At 43.4% G+C, this 21,416-nt stretch overlaps 1 protein-coding gene across 7 annotated transcripts in view; it reads left to right on the top strand.

Annotated features, from left to right (window-relative positions):
- LOC128757392 (MAP7 domain-containing protein 1-like) overlaps window positions 1–21,335 on the top strand; it is a 35,653-nt gene extending 14,318 nt beyond the window's left edge. The window contains exons 2-18 of one of the 7 annotated variants that reach the window (XM_053862635.1): window positions 781–990; window positions 2,975–3,043; window positions 3,181–3,201; window positions 7,069–7,232; window positions 8,481–8,589; window positions 10,625–10,729; window positions 13,994–14,113; window positions 14,332–14,456; window positions 14,560–14,702; window positions 15,591–15,832; window positions 15,955–16,276; window positions 16,785–16,965; window positions 18,965–19,069; window positions 19,143–19,193; window positions 19,267–19,321; window positions 19,386–19,619; window positions 20,657–21,335. In XM_053862635.1, coding sequence (XP_053718610.1) covers window positions 781–990; window positions 2,975–3,043; window positions 3,181–3,201; window positions 7,069–7,232; window positions 8,481–8,589; window positions 10,625–10,729; window positions 13,994–14,113; window positions 14,332–14,456; window positions 14,560–14,702; window positions 15,591–15,832; window positions 15,955–16,276; window positions 16,785–16,965; window positions 18,965–19,069; window positions 19,143–19,193; window positions 19,267–19,321; window positions 19,386–19,619; window positions 20,657–20,667 — 2,267 coding nt within the window. In that variant the 3' untranslated portion in view covers window positions 20,668–21,335. Of the gene's footprint in view, window positions 1–780; window positions 991–2,974; window positions 3,044–3,180; window positions 3,202–7,068; window positions 7,233–8,480; window positions 8,590–10,624; window positions 10,730–13,993; window positions 14,114–14,307; window positions 14,457–14,559; window positions 14,703–15,590; window positions 15,833–15,954; window positions 16,277–16,784; window positions 16,966–18,964; window positions 19,070–19,142; window positions 19,194–19,266; window positions 19,322–19,385; window positions 19,620–20,656 lie in introns of all 7 variants that reach the window. The other 6 variants (XM_053862636.1, XM_053862633.1, XM_053862634.1 and 3 more) reach the window with 6 other exon arrangements.
- The last annotated feature ends 81 nt before the right edge of the window (window positions 21,336–21,416 follow it).

Genomic DNA, 21,416 nt, shown 5'->3' with positions numbered 1-21,416 from the left:
GACACACTCTCTGACTGATGTGCGTGTGAACCGTGTTTGAAAAAGATGTTAATGGTTTCTAATGAGGCTGATAATGAAGACACTAAACACTCTCGGTGTGAAATAGTGCCAAGACCTGGTGATGCGCTAATCATTTATAACGTTTTGAGAGTGACTGCAAACAGGTGAAACGCTTCCAAGTTTGGTGGTTTATTGCCATTGATTCTATTGTCATTGAGTCTATTAGCAAACGCCAGTTGAAGTCTGTCTTCTCACCAGTGCTCTTGGTGAGTGTGGAAAATGAGTGCTGTCTCTTGGCATTGTGGTCTTTGTGGCAAACCAGTCTAGTGGGCATCCTGTTTTCCTTCTTTAGATGTTGTTGTTTGAGTCATGCTCACTGCCATGATGTGTGGTTTAGAGACTCAGGAAGTTAGAATAGACGGAGATGAAGATACTGAGGTTGTGAGTGAAAAGACGAGATCTGAATCGAGTCTATCAGAGGGACGTGTGGAGAAGTTTGGGGGCAAGGTTTTGAAAGGCAAGATGATTTGTACCTGTGGAGAGGAGAGACAGTGTTGGAGATGAACAGGACGAAGACAACCAATGAGGTTCATGGATGCGGTGAAATAAGAGGATAGCTATGACCTGAGGATGATTAATATTGGTGCAGTTGGAGGAGTTAGGACAACCCCGGATGGGAACTGACCCAAAGACATAGAAGAATATCTGCAAATATTACCAGTTGAAAAAATTGAGAAACAGTAAAAACTCAAACTCAACTTTTCTTTTTTGCTTTTTCAGCTCTGCCTCTGCAGCCAGAACCTCAGCCCATCCAGAAAAGTGACCAGTCTTTAGGAAAGAGTTTTCTCACTCCAGAGGACTCCGCCATCACAGATCTGTCCACTAGATCAGTCTCCAAGACGGTCACCCCCACTGAAGCAGATGCATCCTCCAGAACAGAACCTGGGCTGTCCACCCCCGGCTCAGGCACGAGTCCACAACCCAAGAAAGGTACCAGTTACCTTCAATATATTGTTGCCCGCTCCTTTATGTGTCTGTGTGTCTGGAGACTCATCTTAGTTGTGTGTTTATGATGGGTCACCCATTCTATCTCCAAGGGTTCCAAGCTAAGTTGAGATGAGCTTCATGACTCTGCAGTCACAGGGTGGTCACCAGAATTTTGGGGGAAGATGGAAAAAGATTTGTTTTTAAATTGAATAAGCTTGCTGTCCCTTTTAAAAATGCAAGAGGATCACTTCTAAACTACTTTTCAAAACAGGGTCAGAGCACCGAGACTCGTGCAACAAACTTGGCCATGTTCTGAACGTGAACCATGAACTCCTCACATCTTTTATTTACATTGAAGCGCTCCTGGAGATCGGCTCTGTGGGCGGAGCTGCGGACACGCGGGCGAAAACAGTGCATTTTGAGCGCTTTAAGGTCGATAAAACGCCTGTGATTTCACTTGTATTATGTGATAAAGCTCGATATTTTTGACTTCAGTGTAAGTTGCAGGGTTCAGACCAGGAGAATGAAGTAGCGGCTTTTACTCCAGAAATTGCAGTAATTACGATCATAATAATTCATAATAACATATAATTCAGAAACACCTCAGGTTAATTTCCACACATATTTGACACTCACATTTTCTTCTTTCTTCTTTCTTCATCTTTGAAAATATGCACAGAGTCGCACTTCTTAGTGGCTGAAATAATTTTGTGTGGCACAATGGCGCCCCAAGCTCTTCTGAAATAATCAATTGAGACAAATACTTTTCTGAATCCTGGCATGCACAGTGCGCATAATAGACATAATGTGGTCACTTATAATGATTTCGTTCTCTTGCCTGCTTTTCTCAAATGTGACTTGTATCTTCCTACATGATGTGCTCAGTTTTGTGGGGAAGTGAAGTCCTATTTCTGACTATTACTTCAGGCCTGCAGCATTTGAATTATATCATATTAAAACACAACTGTGCTAATGAAATGCGGCACTTTCTCTGACCTTATTTCAAAGACACTGTAGCCTAATATTGTTCAATAATTTTGGCCCTGGTGGGAGTTTCTGAGCAAATGAAGCAGTGCTCCCCCCATTCACACAGATAGTGGGGGGGGGCTGGATGAAGCAGCATCATTGGCTCTAAATAATTGAGGTGTAAAGCGTGAAGAAAGCGCTGGTTGTGAAGAGGGGGGTTAGTTCGTGACGTTGCACACGCGTCCGGACCTCCAGGCCTCTTCTTCTTCATCAAAGGGTTTAAGTGTCACCCGTCAGGGAAGTGAGCGCTACGAAGGAAGCTCACGGAGGGTGGAGGGAGGAAATTCTTGTTGCCATGGCGATGGAGCTGAAGTGCCGCCGCCGGCATATCATTGGGTGGGAACGCTCAGCATACATATTACATGGCAGATTATAAAGGGGTGAACGTGTCAGAGGTTATGACTCAAACATTGGCTCCTTTTTAAAAAACATGTTTGAGGATGTCCGCAAGATAAGGTCTCCGGATGCTGTACCTGTTCTGTTGTTGGTCTCATTCTCATATTCCAAAAAAAGTACATTCTAATCTCTGCAGTTGCACACCAACTATCATTTTATTGAAATATGTCGTGCATTATCAGAAACAACTCTGAGTGAAACCTTTTAGGCGGTTTTCATTACAGATGCTTCAAAAATTAAAAACAATCTTTAAAAAATAATTGAGGGTGAATTAATTCTCATGTTGCCCAGCCCTAACCAACCAACCTTAATACTTTCCCTGGAGTAGAGAACATCTAGCTTGGACTGTTACGATTGCTCTTCTGGATGTTCTTAGCCACACATCCTCAACACAAGTCACAAATGTAGGTCAAAATGTGTGATTCTCAGAAGAATTCCGCTCTCCTCTTTGTTTTACTCCTCTCCTATAAACAGTCCAGGATCAAGAAGGTATGTCCCTGGTTGTCCCTATGACACTCTCACTTCAAAATAAGAGGTAATTGCTCCCTTTTTTCTCTATTTTTAGATGCGATGAACTCAGAGCAGCGACAGAAACTCGCCAAGGAGAGACGGGAAGAAAGAGCCAGATACATAGGTAAGAACCAAGCTCCGGGGGATTGTCGTGTTGCCACCAACCTGAAGCATGTAGTCTGTTTTTCACTGTTTCTTCCCCTCACCTGTGTCTGACCGAATAACATCTCTTGTGGTTGTTTCTCCTTGCACGGCTTTCAGAACAGCAAACTCAGCTGCAAGGTAAGGCGCTTTACTAACACCTTCAGTCTTCCTACTAATCCTGTCTTTTGGGAATAATCGGGGCTCATTTTGGATTCCCCCCCTTGTTCACCTTTCTCTCAGTGGGTTTAGTATCCTGATTAAAATGTTTCATTGTTGCATTACAACTTCTGGAAACTGCTGAGAGGATTGTGAAATTCTCATTTACATATTGTAACCAGAGCTCATCTACCTTTGCTTCTCCATTACCTCGGACGGTCCTGAAGCTCATGGTGATTCCACATCACTGTCCTCATAAAAAGGTGGTGTAACTTTCAGGGAAATGCTCAGAGGGAGCCGACAAGATGACCTTCATAGAAAGTCTCAAGCGAATCCTTGACTTGTCTCTGAGGATGCAGATGCAATTCCCACTTGTTTGTTCACATTATTAGCTGAATTTTTCTTTTTAAATGCAAGGTCTGTTTTACTTTCACATTATCGTTGGCCCCATGGTCATGAAATTAAATTTGCAGAGGGAGACATTATATGCTTTTTAAATTTTAATTTTACCTTATTATTTGTTGGATAGTAGTATGTGTTGCAGTGAGATAGTTCTTAATTTAAGTATTTATTAATATAGACCAAATAATGAAAAAAAAAAAATTAAATACATTCAATAAGGCATTAATTAAAGATTTCCATAGGTGGTTTATGCTGCATTGTTACGATATTACATGCAAAAAAAAATGTGGAGAAAAAAACATAATATTTAAGTAAGACTCATCAAATGTGTAGTGGGACATACATATGAAATAGAAAAGGCAATTAAAAGGAAAAGAGTACTTTCAACATTGAGTGCTGTTGAACTATAGATGCTAACTAAATATAGCATTATTTAATCTTAGCTAGTCAAGGCAGGCTCGTGGGGGCAGCAACTGAATTATAACAAAATAACTGCTCATGAGGACAGGAAATGGACTGCAATGTTGCATGTTGTTTCCTTCTTTGCACTTTCTTTTTAAGGCCACAAAACAGCCTTAGATTATGACCACCAACTTGAAAGGTAAATGGCACATTCTTCACAGTGGCAGACATGAAGTTGGCAGCAGGAAAATGTGTTGTCTGGAGTTAGAAAACTGTTGATTTTGACGTGAGAATTGAGAAGACTGAGTGGGAGCTAGTGCTCAACTGTCGCATTTTGTGAGTAGCCTTCTAGTGGTCGGACCTTCTTTAGGACGTGAGAAGTGTAGAAGGGTGGTCAGGATCTTCTATAGGAAGGGCTTGTGGTTGTTGTTACAAATGTGTGTGAACTATAGAAGACTTGTTAAATGTTCATGAAACGACAGCGTTATTTTACGCGTTGGTTTGTCAGCAGAATAACTCAAAAGGTTCTGAGTTTGCCTTACAGGTACAATTTCAGGATTTGTTGTGAATGGGTCTACTTATAAGAGCTTCTGTTTTGCTGGTGTTCTGTAATTCCATGTGAATTAAGAATATTTTTAAGGTATCGCCATCCGCTAATATAGCTTCTCACTGCTGCTGCAGACAAAAAACGAAATTTTATCGTATGAAGTATTAAGTATTAAGTATGAATTGACCAAATAAAATATAACAAATTTAATGAGACTAATGCCAGGGAAGTTTCTGCTAAGAGCCTAGACAATTCTTGACACACTGTAGTTTCATGTGAAATGAGCTGCTTGGCAGAAGTCTGCGGCGTCTATGTGCTGTCGTACATGCTGCAGTCGGTAATCTAAAATGAAATGTAGATCTGCTTGATCTGAGATCAGCAAGGGATATTAGCACCATTTGCATCAGTAATACTGAAAAACCCACTTTGATCTGAATAAAGGGCTGCGTTATGCTTTGTTTTTTATCTTGTCTTCGATGTGTCACTGCACTTGTTTGATTAAAGTTTCTCCTTTTTGATCCCGCTGTTGAATCGGCGTGCGAGAAATCCACTCAGCATCAGTTGGCTTGTCTGGGCGGTTTCCTATCTGCTCGTCTGACAAAGCCCAGGGCGAGAAGAATGAGCGGCCATTACCGTGAACCGAGACCAGGCTTCTTAGCCAGATTAGATTTAATTACTCCATCCATTAGCATCAGTAATGTGGTCATGCTGCAGACCGAGTTACAGCAGAACCATTTTCTCCGATGCTATCGAATGTTTGCTCGGTTCTGGTTGCTGAGAGACATGTTATTCTTGCTGCTTCCATCACACCATGTTGTGAGTCTTAAATACAGCCCAGGAGAGGAATGAACATGAACCTAAATCTGTGTCAGAGTGGGAGGCTATAATAATGATCCTATAGTTGTTTGAGGTGATGCAGTGACACAGAGAGGCTACTTTAAGACTTCAGGATTTATGGCTTCTGATGCAGTAATTTGAGGAAGTTCATCTGGACAAGTTACTTCCTCTCATGGCAGTAAAAACTGTTGCCAGTTTTTAATCATGAGATGTAGTTCTGCCTCTAATTCAAGTCGTCCTCACGTGTTCCATCTCTTCATATGTTTGCATGACTTGACTTCAATCACTACGATGTTTCTTTTTTTTTCATGAAAAACACTGTGAAAACTGTCATGTTCATGTCCACCTTCATGATGTGTCTTGTCTTATCAGTTTGTTTAAATGTTTCCACTTCATTTTAATACGGTTCATCACATGACATTTCATCTTTAAAAAGGGATAATTTTTCTGATTTTTCGCACCACCACGCAAGTTAATGGTGACGGAAACAGTGATATACGTATGAGTGATATACGTATGATTTTAAAAAGTTAAATAACTTCTATTGGTTTATTTTTAAGGACGAAAATACTGTTTAAATGAGAAATACACATTAAAAGAAGCAAATTCTGAAGGAAATGGGAAAATAATATAAACTTCTAAAAAAATAAAGAAAAATAATAACTCCTGAGTTTTATTTAGAATTCAATTTGTAATTGTGATTTTGCTCTGACCTCATGAAGGCCTCCTCAGCTCTGGAAGATTGACCTTTAATACTTGTTACTGTTAACTCCACTCTCTGTAACTTGTGTTTTTTAACACGTCACTTTTGCTGACACAAGCTTGCTATGGACAAGCATTATGAAAGCATTCGCCTGGCAACCGTGACAAAGAAGCATGAGAAGTTGTACCCTAATTTGCTGACTAAGTCAATTCTGGCATTAAAAAAAAAAAAAAGAAAGTTCATTGTCTCAATAAAACCAGTTCTTCCTTAAGTTTTGTCCGATCAAAGTAATTTGGCGCTAGGAAAAGTAGTTGCTCAAGAGCTAACCCTGGAACGTCCCACATTTATGCCGCAGGCTTAATAGGATTTTATTCAAGAATTAGATTCGAGAAGGAGGAGGAAGAAAATCTCTCTCATTGTTCTGCAGACTTGTGCGACTGGCTCATTAGATGAGCTGCTAAAACAAATTCCTCGCGTCAGCACAAACAGAGTAACTGTTTAGGCTAACTTGCAACAATTCGTGGATTTTCACGGGTCACGAGAAGCGCCGACACTCTTCATGAGATGTGACTCGTAGAGTGTCATATGAGCATTTGTTTAATTTGGAAGACTCAGAGTCACATCTGGTGCAGAGCGACGGCAGTTTCGCTTTAAGCTTAAGATAGATTGCGGTTTAATTGTCTCCCGAAAGAAATGAGCCCCATCAGTGTGTGTGGAAAGAAGCGGGCGTCTGCTGGGAGCCGCGGGGCGCTCAGTGGGGAGCTGCTGCTTATTTACTGTTGCCAGGATTATGCTTTAATGACTGATCTTTATCTGCACCAACCGTTCTATGCCTCTGTGATTTTAACTTCTGATTCTGTTTAGAACTGAGCTGCTTTAATGTTGCTCACACATGTCATGGAGCGTGGATTACTTTCGCTACGATCCTCAATCACTTCTGTCTGCTGTGACCCCTCAGCGGCCAAGAAGGCCCAGTGGCTGGAGAAGGAAGAGAAGGCCCGGCGTTTGAGGGAGAGCCAGCTGGAGGACCGGAGGAAGAAGCTGGAAGAGCAGAGGCTGAAGGCGGAGAAACGCCGAGCGCTTCTGGAGGAGAAACAACGACTGAAATTGGAGAAGAATAAGGTGAGAGTCATGTTAAGTGTCAAGACCCCGGGGGAAATTCTGGCCCTCTGAGGTGTCTAATGTGCATAGTTGTTCAAGGCCAGTTCACCGCCATTCAGAGTGGATGTATGAAAGACGGGAAAGCACAAGTATCTTTGTGAGATGAGCAGAAACTCCATACTGTTGTTCAGTGAGGAGACAGTGTTTTTTATTTAAACTCTAATTTAAGCTCCTAGAAATAAGAGACACTCAGAAAAAACTTCTTTATGGACCCATGACTTGGACTATTTGTGAATATATGGTCCCTTATGTATTTGAATTTGACTCCCCTGACCTTTAGTGTCTTCATGAGGCGGTGTTAATGTGTTACACTCATGTTATTACTGTGATGTTGCGGCGTTATCGTGGCTTAGTGATGGGGGTTCACGGTGGTTTCCCTGTGGTTAACCCCCATCAATAAGCCACGATGTGGGTTAACCACAGATGGCGCTCTGGAAAAATGCAAAACAAAGCAAATAAATCTGCAAATAGAACAAGTGAGAATTGTCTTGATTAGATAGTTTAAAATGAGACGGAACACAAAGAGGAACCATATCTTCAATCAAGCGTTGAGAACTCATTTTAAAACACAATGTGCTTGTAATTTAAATCGTGGGAAATCAGTATTTTACCACTGAAAATGAGTTTTTTTCTATCTCATCTCATGGCTCTCTCTCTGTTCTCAGTTTAAGTACCGTAATTTCTATGTTATAAGCCACTACTTTTTCCCGAAGCCTGAACCCTAGTCTATGGATTTTTACAGGCTAAAGAGTGTCATGCAGCCAAAACATTGAGCACATAAAATCGATGAAATCACAGCTGTTTTATTGACTTGTATTTGAAAATACCCTGAAAACTTGCTATTTTCCAAATTGCATTTTGTTCACTTCACTTCATGTCTGCTTTATGTGGACGTTTTTTCAGTGCCAGTAACATCGTATAGGAAATCACTGCTGAAGTGTCCAACAAAGATCGAGTAGCAGTAGTTTGCCGATTTTTCCAACAAATTTTAACTTACGTTTTTTTTAAAGATGGAGGATCTTAAAATGTGCTTCCATAACACGGTGAACTGTACCTGGATATTTTTATTTGAAGACAGACAAAAAAATACATGGTTAGATTTTCAGTTTTTGCAGTGTAGTATTGGTTGTTGCTAAAGGAGCTTAACTTAGCTTACACACATTCAATGTTCCATGACTTTGTGTTACCATATCGGTGCTGGTCTTGCAGGAGCGATATGAGTCAGCTATCAAGAGGTCCACGAAGAAGACTTGGGCAGAGATCCGCCAGCAGAGGTGGTCCTGGGCGGGAGGACTCAATCAGACGTCCCGCAGGGAGAGTGAGTATCAGACCTTCAGCAGCTTCACTCTTCAGTTGGTTCTCATGACAAAGAGACGCTAACAAATCTCCTCATGGTCACAAAGCGATTCATTAACACGCAGAAAATGACTCATTCAACTGACGCAATTCTTGGAAATCTTTTTCTGAAGCCGTCATGAGGGTGGGGAACTAGAGTCAGATGACCTCTGCTGCAGTATATGATGTAACACTCCTTGTTATTTTGACAAATTTGCTGCATTAAAAAACGATCACTGAGGCTGAGCCGTGGCTGCATGTCAGCAGGATCGAGTTGAGTCACCCGTGTGGAGGGTCTGGGTCTGAATTTGTCAGAGAGCTGTGAGCTCATCTTCTATTTTTGAGGGTCACTGTCGAGTGTGAAGAGCTGACACTGAGGTCATTAAAGGGTACAGTAGCAGGTCATTTTGATAGATGGTGAGAAATGAAGAAACCTCGGCATGTTCTTTCCCCCAAAAAAATCTCCTCTTCTATCGAGACTATTCATGTGTACGCTCCAAACAGACGGAATGTTTATGTCGGTTACTAAATGAAACCTTTAAGCTGAAAGAAAGTCAGCATTGTTAAAAAAAGGAATCGTTAAAAAAAAACTGACAATAATAACGTTTTATACTTGCTTGTATAGTTTGCACAGTACAAATATTTATCTGGCTAAGAATTCATACGCATAACCTCCAAGTAAAAATTTGTCATTTTCACCTCATAATCGCGACCCACTGGCTACTTCCTGCCTGTCAGAAGCTCATCTGTTTATATATTAAAGACATATATCTGAGGGGGAGTTGCCAGGCATGAGACAAAACACAGCAAGATTAGCAGATGCTACATTAATACTTTGTTAAATGATGCTTAAAAATAGCAATTGGCATTAGCAAATCTGACATAAGACATAAGCATTGCATGATTTGAATAGGCAGTGTGTTGCATTGCATGCTGGGTGTGACTGATCCCAGCAGGGTTTTAAGGTGCCCCATGCCCCCTGCCCCATGGGAAGAGGCCTATGGGATAGTGAGTTATCTGAGCACCTTTTTGTGTCCTGTAGGGGGCTGTGATGTAAATTTGCTACACCTGCTCTGCCAAAATAAAATGAATAGAAGGGTAACAGTAGTGTAGCCCAGGGAGAGTGTGTGACAGTAAGCAGCTGGGAGCTATTTTTTCTCAAAAGTGGTTTTCATCAGTGCTGTAATTTAATAGATGGGCTTGTTTCCAAACACACTATACTATACACACAAGTGTGTGTCTGCTACAATGGTCAGTACTTGCGTGGTTGCTGTAGGACCACAGAGCACCTTGGGTTCACATCGCAGTTCATGAAGCTTCAAGTCAATATGGTATATGTATTTTATGTTTGTTTGTTTTTTTTACAAAATAACTGGTTGAAAAATTGAATTTCAACAAGATAAATATGGTGCTTTCCAGTTCGCACTGAAGTGGGATGTTGGCTCTGGGAGTGACGTCGCTGCCAAGTTCAGCATGTTCCAGTAGTCGGAAAACAAGATAGTGACGTCAGCGAATGCTGTTCTCACACGTGGCCCTGTCCAGACCTTAGCAACTTCTTGATAAACGTGCTCTGTTTGCGACTAGAACACCTGCGGTGACGTCACCAGGGATGTAACTGGGTATTTCTCAGGTCGTAGCACAACTGGAACGCACCATTATACTAAGAGATGTAGTTGCAGACACGCATTGGACTATTTCAGATGTCCCCTGCTCTTTGCACAGTTTCAAAGTATTCATTGTGGAATCTGCGTGCATGAAAAAAAATCCTAATGTCTCCAGAGCTTTTTTACTTTGACACTACTTTGTCCTTGTTTCATATGATTGTCGTACCGAGAGAAAACAGTTTTGTTCATATCTTGAAAGACTTCCTGCCTACACTCGAACCAGGCCTTGATATACCGCTCCCATTTATGGTTTCGAATTCTTAGAAGGGGAACACAGGCTTCACCCATCGGAGGCTGCCAGAATACCCTGCCTCCTTGTGAACAGTTGTTGTGTGTACGTTCTCTCCGGTGCAGGCAGATGCTCGGCCTCCACGGTCAACTTGCCCAGACAGGTGGACCCTGTCATTAACAACAGGCTGTCCAAGTCCTCTGCCACACTCTGGAACTCCCCCAGCAGAAGTAAGGACGAGCCGACGTCAGTGTCCGCCAGGCCTCATTCCACTTCCCCTCACCTCTGGTCTTTTTTGGTTTTCTTTGGCTCTTATAACTGTCGTCTCTGGTGACCTGCCTGCCTGCCTGTGCTTGGTAACTGGTCATGTACCACCCACTCCCCAACCCCAACACAGTACACGCTCGGTTTGCATCGTGGGTCTGTTTTTGATTTCAGTTGGTGGTTGGTTCAAGTGCATCTTTCAGTCAGCCACCTTTCACCTCGGCATTTGTTGTGATATCATTTGGTCAGTGTGCTTCATCTGTTACATTTAAGTTTACATCTTTCATGGCACTTTTATTTTGGGTTGTGTCTGTTGGTGGCTTGGTGTGGTGGTGGATCGACTATATCGTGTTCTCGTTCTGTGTTCTCAAGTGAAGGTAAATCAACTCACCAACCAACACTAGATTTGAAGGTTTAAATTCAATATACACTAATGTTTACAAATGCTGTGATGTTAAGATGGTGAAGATGGAAGTGACCCAAAAAGGTTCAGCTCATCCACACAAACATCTTCAGTTACAGACGCCACAACTTGTTGAGACATCCAGGCCAACTTTTTGAAAGTGATTCTCTAATATCTTTGCCGATATGAAGTGTGACCCGTCGCCAGTCCACCCTGATGTCTCGCCATGTTTATGTTGTCGTTGTTCAGCTGCTTGTATGTTACTTTCTAAGGGTGGAGTGGGAGGTCAGATGATTTACAAGGAAACCATAAGAAAAGCTCTGGGATCAATAATAATCCCTAATAGAAAAGGACTGGGTTGACAGGATAGCATATCGGCTAACGTCTTCTTTTCAGCTGGATTTCATTCTGGTGCTTGGTGTAGAAGAGGTTTGAGGAAAAACCTGCTTTCCCTAATTTGGGATTCTTCACAAAAATGACTGTGTTCATGGTGAAAATTAATATTTCATGCGGATTATTATCTATTTGAATTTAACTGAATGTGTGTCTCAAATGTATGTCGAATTGTACTGTCAAAAAAGAAGTAGAGAGAATTGAAAATAACCAGGAATAATCCCATATATTTCATTATTATATCACTACTTCAGTTATTGTTTTGCATGATTCCATTTCTTCACCATGTTATTCAAGGACCATGAAGATTTGACGTTGTCAGTATTGGTAGAATTAGATGTTTTTATTTGTTTTGGGTCATTTTGAAGAGCCTTCGTAGAGACTTCAGGACTCTTAAGTGTTCTCTAAAGGCAAGTGGCAGCTGATGTTAGCAGGCATCATCACTTCAGCAGCAGTTTTTCTTTGATAAAACACAAAAAAATAAAGAGTGGGAGCAATTCTGGGTGTGAGGTGGGTTGTGAAGGTGGAGACACACAGACAGAGATAGCTCCATCAGCTCTTGTCTGTGTTGATCAAATGAGAGTTGAATTCATTAGAGCCATTAATGTGAGTGCTGACGTACAACTCAGGCATGATCTGCGTCATGTTCAATTCATGGCTCCTCACAACAGCAGTTACTATAGACACTATCAAGCCATCAGCAGTTCAGCTCCCTGTCATGATCTCGTGTTCAGGATGCCTTGTTACCTGAAGGAGGACGAGTCAAGGACAGTTGACTCATCTTTCATCGATGACAGGGAGCAGCGGAGAGAGGTCAGAGGCTGACGCTCTGATGTTCAAACATAAATCTGCCCTCGCTTACAGCATCGATCAACTGATGTAGTTTCTCTTGCCGCAATAGGACGGAGCCTGGCAACGTTGCCTAGCAACAGCAGCCAGTCAGTTTATCACTCAGTCATAAAGCATGTCGTGAGCAGGATTTGAAAAGGTGACTGATCATGTTGTTGGGAAGAAATAGCCAGTTCAGAGGCGTGTGTCCTACCTGGTTGGTCACTGGTTCAAATCTCTGGAATGAACTAGCTATTGGTGAGTGTCAAATAGGTCGGTGATCTTGATCATAAAGATGACATAAACAAGGGGCCCCAGATGGCCGAGGATTTGAGTGTATGTGGTGCACAGTATAAGTGATTGTAAAGAGCTCTGCAACTACCTACACGTACGAGTCCCATGGTGCACAGCAACGTTTGAGGCTCTTCACCGTGAAGGGAAATACTAAAACTAGGTGCGTACAGAAACCTGTTTGCTCACGGTAACAATAAACGGTACATCAAGACATCATCAGTAGTTTGCGACATGCCTCATGCCTTGTGAGCTTTCAAACCTTTGCATGTAAAATTGTATCTTTATTTAGTACCTTTTGAATGTACATCCAGTTTGTATGGCTAGTACCAATAGTAGTGCATACACAGGTTTTCTAGATGGAGAGTGCATTTCTTAACCTCTGTCCAAGGTTTGTAACGTTGTGTTGTGCTGTGACATTTCATCGGCTTCAAACTGCCGCCGATCCAGAAACACATAATCTGTGATTTGTATTACTGTGTTAAGATATACTGTAGGTGAACAGTGTGTGTTAAATTGATCTGCTTCATTTGTACTTTTGCTGATCCCTGACGCCGCCATGAACCGATGAGCTGCACGTGCCATTTAGCGTGTTCGTAAATCAGCCCCTCAATATCTCAACTTCTGATTAAACACGCTGTGTTTCCAAAACTTCATTATATGTTGAGCCTGTTTGACTTGTGCTGTTGCTCCACGGTACTTCATACTGTCTGTATTTTAACATGAAGTTATGAGGGAAAAATGTACGATTTAGTGTTTTTTTTGTACACAATCTTTGCTATTGATTTTGTTTTACTCCTTGTCTTTTAGCGTCTATGTCATCTTTTTCTCTTTATTGACTGGCAGTATCTGGCATGTCATTTATGTCGATGACTTGAACAGAACTTGTCAGACATGACGGCACTCATGTTTCTTCTCATCCACACATTCTATTACACCATGCAATCACATGCTTACCTCGCATGAACCCTGTGACTATAAAACTGCCATGACCGACAGTTTAAGAACAGTGTTTGGTTTATATCCTTGGGATTTCCATTAATTGTGTGGAGCCGTTGCACAAGAAGTGTTCTAATGTTACCCATGCATGAAGTGCTGGAGTTACTGAATGGTAACGGAGAAGCTTGAAATCACTAGCTTCAGTAAATAACACAGTATTTTGTTGTCTTTCATGGTAAGTATTGTGCAAGTTTTCTTTGACTTGTGTTGCTCATCTTTAATCACAAGTCATTACCTGTCGTCACATGGGTGTCTGTTCATGTGACTGGTAATCCATGTGAGATTCATGAACACTAAAGATGTCCTCTGGTTTCAGCCCGCAGTTTGCGTCTGAGTCCGTGGGAGAGCCGAATCGTGGAGCGGCTCATGACACCGACTCTGTCCTTCCTCGCCAGGAGCCGCAGTGCTGCCACGCTGTTGAACAACAGCGACTCCCGTGAGTGTCCGCCCTCTTCTTCATCGTCTGTGACTTCACTTGCCCATTTTTTTAAAAACCCAAACTTACAAATGATTCATTTAAAACAGTTGAAAGCTTTGGCAATTGTGTGCTAGCATGTTGTGAGTCTCTGCATGTTGTGTCACTTGTGTCGGGGGTTTTCTGACCCCTCTGCATGTCTGTGTGCCGCTCAGACTCACATCACTGCTCCCGTTCAGCCTCCGCCAGCCCTTTCAACGCCTGCTCCCACCACACGCACCAGAACTCCGCCGAGCGCTGGAGAGTCTCGTCGGCCAGCACGCCAGACATCACCCAGCGGCAGCGCAGGAGAAACTCCACTCCGGTGGGTTCGGTTGTTACTGCAGGACTGTATCATTATCAACGAAGAGGGAGATATTTGGTTTGTCATGTTCTCCATGGTGATCAAAAGTGACACTGTTTCTCAGGTTGATAAGAAGAAGAAAGAGAAGAAGGACAAGGAGCGAGAGAATGAAAAGGAAAAGAATGCTCTCACTAAAGAAAAGTCGCAGATGAAGAGACAGACGGCTTCGCCCAGTACCACCACCCAGAGGTCCCGGCCAGAGACCAGGTAACAGGCTTCCAAAGCATGATGCAGTTCATTTCACCTGACCTTTGCTGCTCTCTGGGTTGTGGCTCTTTTCTTGTGTCCAGCTGCAAGCGGTAGCTCAGAATCCATGAGTTGTGATCCACAAAAAAGTGCCTCTGTATCCATGCCTTCTTACGCACTGTATGAAAACACATTCTTCACCGACACTCTCTGAAGACCTCAGCTTTGCATGTGTTTTCTCAAGTCATTTTCATGCTTTGTCACAAGTCCAAGTTGCCATCAGACAGCTCAACTTCTCACCACTCCAGAAACATCCTAATGTTGATTCATGAGTCCCGTGTCCATCACTGAGGTGTCTGAGAAAGTCTCACATTTGCTGCTGCGAGAATTCAGAGACTAGACAAACCCTGTTACTTTGTGCGCACAGCTTGTTTTTGTTTTAAAAAGGAACGTTTCAAATGTAAAGGCCCAAAGTTTGCTCCGTTTTTTTTTTTCTTGAAATTGAGAGGAGACTGCAAATAAAGTGATGAACCCCTTTAGAGGCCTTCAGAGTGTGTGTACCTCAAAGATCACACCTGACCACACGAGCTCCATGAACTTCTGAGGAGGTTGCAGAGTGCACATTTAGAAAATCTGCTGCTAGAAACGATGGATGAGCAAAGCACATTTTGATGGTTCTGTTTTCGACAATAAGATCCCTTCATTGATCGCTCCGGGGGTGAAAAGTGAGCTGTTCATAGGGTCACAGGCTTTAGTCATCAGACCAGACTGAGCTGTGATAGTTGGAGGGGCGGGGGGTTTCCACTCAGATCTCCTCTCCTGTTACTCCTCCCTGCAGCCAGGGATTCGTGTTGTGACTCAACATTCCACATAGTTTAACACTCTGGTGTTGTCATCGCTGTTTTGCAGCACCCCCAAGCTGAAAAATCGACCCCCATCTCCAGCAGCCCCCAAGAGTCGACCCCTGTCGCCCTTAGCCCCGAGTGGTGGCTCCAAGACTCCCACGGGCAAGAAGACACCACCTCCGGGCACCAAGGCTCGACCCAAACGGGCCCAGACGCCTGCCAGAGTGCAGCCGCAGGCGGTCACTGCCATCGCTGTGGAAACAAGCCCCGAACCACAGAAGCCTGACGCTCCAGAGGAGACCAAGAGTGAGTGTTACCATGGCGATGGCATTTGTGGTCGTACAGGTTTATATTTTATTGACTTAAAATATGGTTTACAGAGTTTTTCCTCAGTATTGTAGCATCTCACAAAGTTTGTCTTCTCATAGACTCCAGCAATGTTCCTGCCATCGTGGTGTCCACCGCTCCGGTCACCCCTCCTTCCCTCAGCCCGCCAGTTGTCACGGCGTCCTCGCACGTGGAGCCAAGCCCGGAGCCGAAAGCGTCTGCCTCACCTGCTGGTGCAACCGCTACCCCAGCTGTGTCTGCTGCCTCAGCCACCGCCGCACCGGCCGCCCAGGCCAACAAGCCTTCAGCCGGCACCAATGACCCCGAAGAGGCCACCCGAGCCCTGGCGGAGAAACGCAGACAAGCTCGAGAGCAGCGGGAGAGAGAGGAGCAGGAGCGGCAGGAGCAGGAGCACAGGAACAGGTCAGTGGTGTGATGAGGTTGGTCACTTGAGATTATTTTGATGGCACCTGCGTTGGCTATGCTGAGCTGATCTAATTTAGTGGGGCTATGGAACACTTCAACTTGCTGAGCACTTGAGTTACCTTTTCATCTGAGCACTGTTGAGTGGGCATTTTGACTGTTAAAATCAGTTTACGATTTTAATTTATTTTTGTATTTTTTGCTTTGTATACACACACACGTATATATATATATATATATATATCTATATATATATATACAATGTTTGCTAAACATGGCTGTGCTTTTTCCATCAATGTCTATCCGTATAACAAATGCAAAACTACTTTTGCAGTTGTTATACGGATAGCTTTTGGTAAACAATTTAGCTTAGCTAACTGATTTCTGAAGTTACGTAATAGCTATGAGCTACATGAAGTATTTTGCTGTGATAAACGTGACTCACCTAGGGAAGCTGATTCCATTTTTAATTCTTTTGTTCTGATTGAAACGTGTGTTGTCTGCACAGGATCCTGAGGGAGGAAGCCATGGCCCGTGAGGCGGAGGAGAGGAAGCGCAGAGAGGAGGAGGCACGGTTCATGGCCGAGCAGCAGCGTCTGCGGGATGAAGCCCAGCGAGCTCAGGAGGAGAAGGAGGCGCAGGAGAGAGCTAAAGCTGAGCAGGAGGAGAACGACCGGCAGCAGAAGCTGGTGAGAAGAACAGAAACAGTGGCCCTCGTTTATACTAACGTCTACAAAAAAACATGGTGATAGTTGTTGCTAGTTTTGAAGGCAGCAATGGAGCTCCATATTTTTAGCTCCCCACATGCCATGTCGAACTTCCTGTGGACTCCATTAAGTCCATTAACCATCTGTACAGATTAATGCATAGGACGAAGCCGACTGTATGTGGGGGGTCGGTGGGATTTGGGGGTGTCCGCTGAAAGCCGTCAGAAGTCTCTCCAGTGGGCAGATTAGAGCATCAGAATACGACTGCTGTCACCGCGGCGGTTCGGGCCAGCTGGTGACCTCTATAGTGGCTGCTATTGTGACGGTGAAGATGGTGACGTGCCTGTGCTGCCGCCAGTCTCTCCGGATGATGGTGGGATCAGCTCCACGCCTCAGGCTCTGTCTCTCTCGCATTCTCCTCTCAATAGCGCCTTTGTTCCTCCTCCACTGCACACTCGGCTGAGACCGACTGTTTTTGGAAGTGTTGGAGTGACTCTTGTGCCCAACTGTAAATACTGGGCCCTCAGAGGAACCGTTGAACCAGTAGCTGGACAGCACCATAGAAAATGTAGCCGCCATTAAGTGAGGCAGGAATTTTTCAAGGAGATACAACAGGGTCTCATTTCACTAACAATGCCTGACAGGTTAGCTCAAATGTGTCAGGGACAAAAATATGAAAGAAATAATTGATTAAATAATTGGTGAAGTGAAGGGATGAATAAATTCATTCATACGTTAATGTATGTATTTATTTATACATATATTCCCTAATTTATTATGTATGAAATATCTTAGTATCCAATTTATTAATTCATTTATTTACTTAGTTGTGTATTGCTATATTCGCTCATTTATTTATTTTCATATATGCATGTGCACATGCACATTATTAGTATCATTTGTTCATTTATGTGTTGTCCCCAAATAAATGAAGTTAGTTCTAGGCCAGAAATAACATATATGGCCTGGAAATTGGTCCATAAATATCTTTAACGCTGAAAATAAAATGGGTGTTGGATGGAAAGAGTTGCCTTGTGAAAAGTATTTAAACTTTTTCGTATTAAGTTGTCTGTTCCCTGTGGTAATGAAGCATGAAAGACACACCATGTCCATTATATTTTTGGTGAAAACTGACATTATTCTGTCAGCTCTCGACTGATCATGAATCTAAAAATAAAAAATAAATAGAAGTTTACAACTGAGTTTGGAGAGACACAACCAGAGGAAGCCACCCAGTAAAAAGTGAAGAAAGGGGAACAGAACTTGAGTCACAATAAACCTGAATGAAAACATGAAGCCTTGGCTCCTCCTGCTAAATAAAGACACAATTTCTGCATGCAATGGTTTGAATACTGAGATACAGTTGGTACATATGTGAATTTACATCTCCTCCTCGCTGGAAGCACTTTGTTGTGTGTCACAATGCACTGCAAAAGTGCAATACTAACTGAGACATTACTTTGAAAGACAGAATCCACCCTCAGGTGGGGGTCCATTTAGTTGAATGAAACAGGGTTGAGTTAATAATTCAACAAAACAACGTATAGTTTGGTCCTTTTGTGTGGGTTTACTCCGGGTACATTGGTTTTCATCCACATTTGAGCCTCTCATTGTGTGTCATTATCCTGGCGAGTCTGACTTACAGTGTGTTTTCAGCAGAACTCCACGCCTCTCGGGGAGTCAAGACCAAATAAGGGGAAAATAGCAGTCCTCAATGTTTGTATTTACTGAGTTTGTTGATTCGGGAATTTTCAGTTTTCGCTTAGATCAGCACATCTGTTCGTTTAATATTCTATCAAGTGCATGAAAGACTGATGTAAATATCAACTGTGGCCTCAAGCAGCGTCGTCGTCAGTTCGGTGGCTTGCTGCCCCCTGTCGGTTGTCAGCCGCAATATACATGACCGCAGCAACTGTAAAAGCGATCAAAACAAAATACTAATAACAATAATAATCAACCTTAACATTCAATCCGATTCCAGAGGGAGGAGGCTGAAGCCAAGGCACGCGAGGAGGCCGAGCGCCAGCGCGTGGAGCGGGAGAAACACTTCCAGAAAGAAGAGCAGGAGCGACTGGAGAGGAAGAAGGTGAGCAGGTCTTCAAGAGGAAGTCAGTACCGTAGCTCCGTAACCAGTTTAACTCACCCGCCTATCGCTGCAGCGTCTGGAGGAGATCATGAAGAGGACGAGGAAGAGCGACGCCGCTGATAAAGTACGTCTGGTTCTGAACGTTTCAGTTTGAGCCGTCCTTTGGGTTTCATTTAGAATCTATTGTTTGGTTGCAGAAGGATGTGAAAGCGCCTCCACAAGTTAACGGTAAAGAAGTCGACAGCAGTAAAGGTTGGTACTTTGGTCTGTTCCCGTGTGGGTGTTTCTGACATCATGTGTGTAACGCACACTTCAGAGAGCCGCCCGAGCTCCGGACCCTCTCAAGTGGTGAACGGAGTCCAGGGCAGCAGCCACCAGAACGGCGTCTCAGCCTCCAACGGCGACTTAGAGGAGATGATCCAGCTGAACAGCAGCGGTAATCCTCAGCAAAGTCCCGGCGGGATGGTGGCGGATCCCATCCTGGCCTTCGAGGGAGCGGCAGAACCTTTCCTGATGAAGAAAGGCTCCATGAAGACTCAGCATGTGGCAGGTAGGAGGACCTTCGTGACCAAGTCACACTGCCAATGATCCCCAGAAGCACCTTTCAGACTGGAGTAGTTTTACCTCTGGACCTGGGGTAAAGTGATAACTAGCTGAGTTTTCAGTTTGATCTGAATTAACCATGTCAGTCATAGTTACCCCGCAACATCAGCGAAGACAATCGTGACTTTTATTTGGGAAAAACACACGAGCTGATTCCCAACCAGTGGATTTAACAGCTGAATTTTGTGGCTGTGGCTCAAGGTTTCCTCCCTGCTCCCAACTGGTGAGAAGCTAGTAAACTAAACTAGTTTTTGTCAACTAGTTCTAAACTAGGTCCAGCATTGAGACTGACTCGTGAAACAAACTCGGCAATGTTCTGAACTGGAATCATGAACTTGTCACATCTTTTGTTGACATTAAAGCGCACCAACAGATGGTCTCAGCTGTTTCTTCTTGTCTCCGGTCTTCCAGGAGATCAGTGCTCAGACAGTGATATGACAGCAGTTACTGCAGTTTAAAGGTGGCTGTGGACAGACCTGGCACAGAACCAGTGCAGTTAAGGTGCATAGAAGTGGGAGCTGTCCAATGAACCTGGTGGAAGCACTGCTTTATTTTTAACCCCATGACCCCCCGCCCCTTTCCACAGGGCCACTTTCAAACGCCGTCACAGAGGTATAAAAAATGCTTTTCCCACATAGTAAAACACAGATGGATAATACAGATGAATAATTATGAGTGCTGCTTTAAACAAGCAGCGACAAGAGAAAAAGCTCCTTGTTTTCCTCCTGCTGTTTCTGACCCGCTTGGCATGTCCAGACTGAGCCCTCTAACTACTGATGCCGCTCGTGTAGTCCAGTTCTAAAACTAGTGATGGGTAGATGAGGCTTAATGACACAGTATTCAAACAGTGAAACCTCAATGAAGCACCATCTAGTGGCCTGTGTTCCATCAGCCCTGAAACGCTGTTTCATGATGCCTCATCTCTCCATCACAATCTAAAACAAGTACCACCCGTGTGATTTTGTCCTTCTCGCCTCCCCGCAGAAGTCCTGTGAGCCTTCACGCCCGTGGCGCCTTACGTCTCCACCGGAGGGACTTCACCGATAAGTGTGCCAAACAAACCGACGCTGAATTCACTGCGATGAGAACAAAGAGGCCTGGACAAAACAAAAACTCTCATGATATATTCGGGAAAAAAAAACAAACCAAGTGTTCTCTGTCTCCACTGTTCCGGTGCAGCGATTGTAAACTTGTACTGAAATGTCACCGATCCGATGGCGCACCTTAAAGATGACTGAGGTTCAGTGTCAGACCTTTTATCATTATTGACAATGGTTGTTATATTGTTATCTTAAGTTGTGTGTGTTGTTTTTATCTGGAAACTATTGAGTTATTTAACGACTGCAGACAGTGTATGTAAATGTAAAATGACTGCGAGAAAAATAAAGCTTTAAGAAAGGGACCTTGCCTCTTCTTTTGAGTCTTTTTCATTGATGGTTTTTCATGGTTTTAACAGATTGAAGTGTCTTGGGTTTGGTGACCACAGTATCCCATCATGTTTTTCAGGTGCCGTCAGACCGAGGCCTTCAGGTCTTGCTGGAGTCTCTTTCTAAAAATTGTTTAACAATCTCCAACGATGGGTGTGAATTACCCAGCGAGGTCACGGTCACCCGCCACTAGATGTCAGTGTTGCTATTTTTAGGTTTTAGATAAGGAAAGCCTTGGCGATGCCATGGCGACGCGAACTGTTAAGTTAAACGTAGATGGGCGTTTACTTTCCGTTTTAAAAGATTGACATCCAAAG

This window comes from Synchiropus splendidus, chromosome 4, assembly GCF_027744825.2.
Source record: "Synchiropus splendidus isolate RoL2022-P1 chromosome 4, RoL_Sspl_1.0, whole genome shotgun sequence".
Classification (NCBI taxonomy): Eukaryota; Metazoa; Chordata; class Actinopteri; order Syngnathiformes; family Callionymidae; genus Synchiropus; species Synchiropus splendidus.
This window is presented reverse-complemented; position numbering and strand designations above follow the sequence as displayed.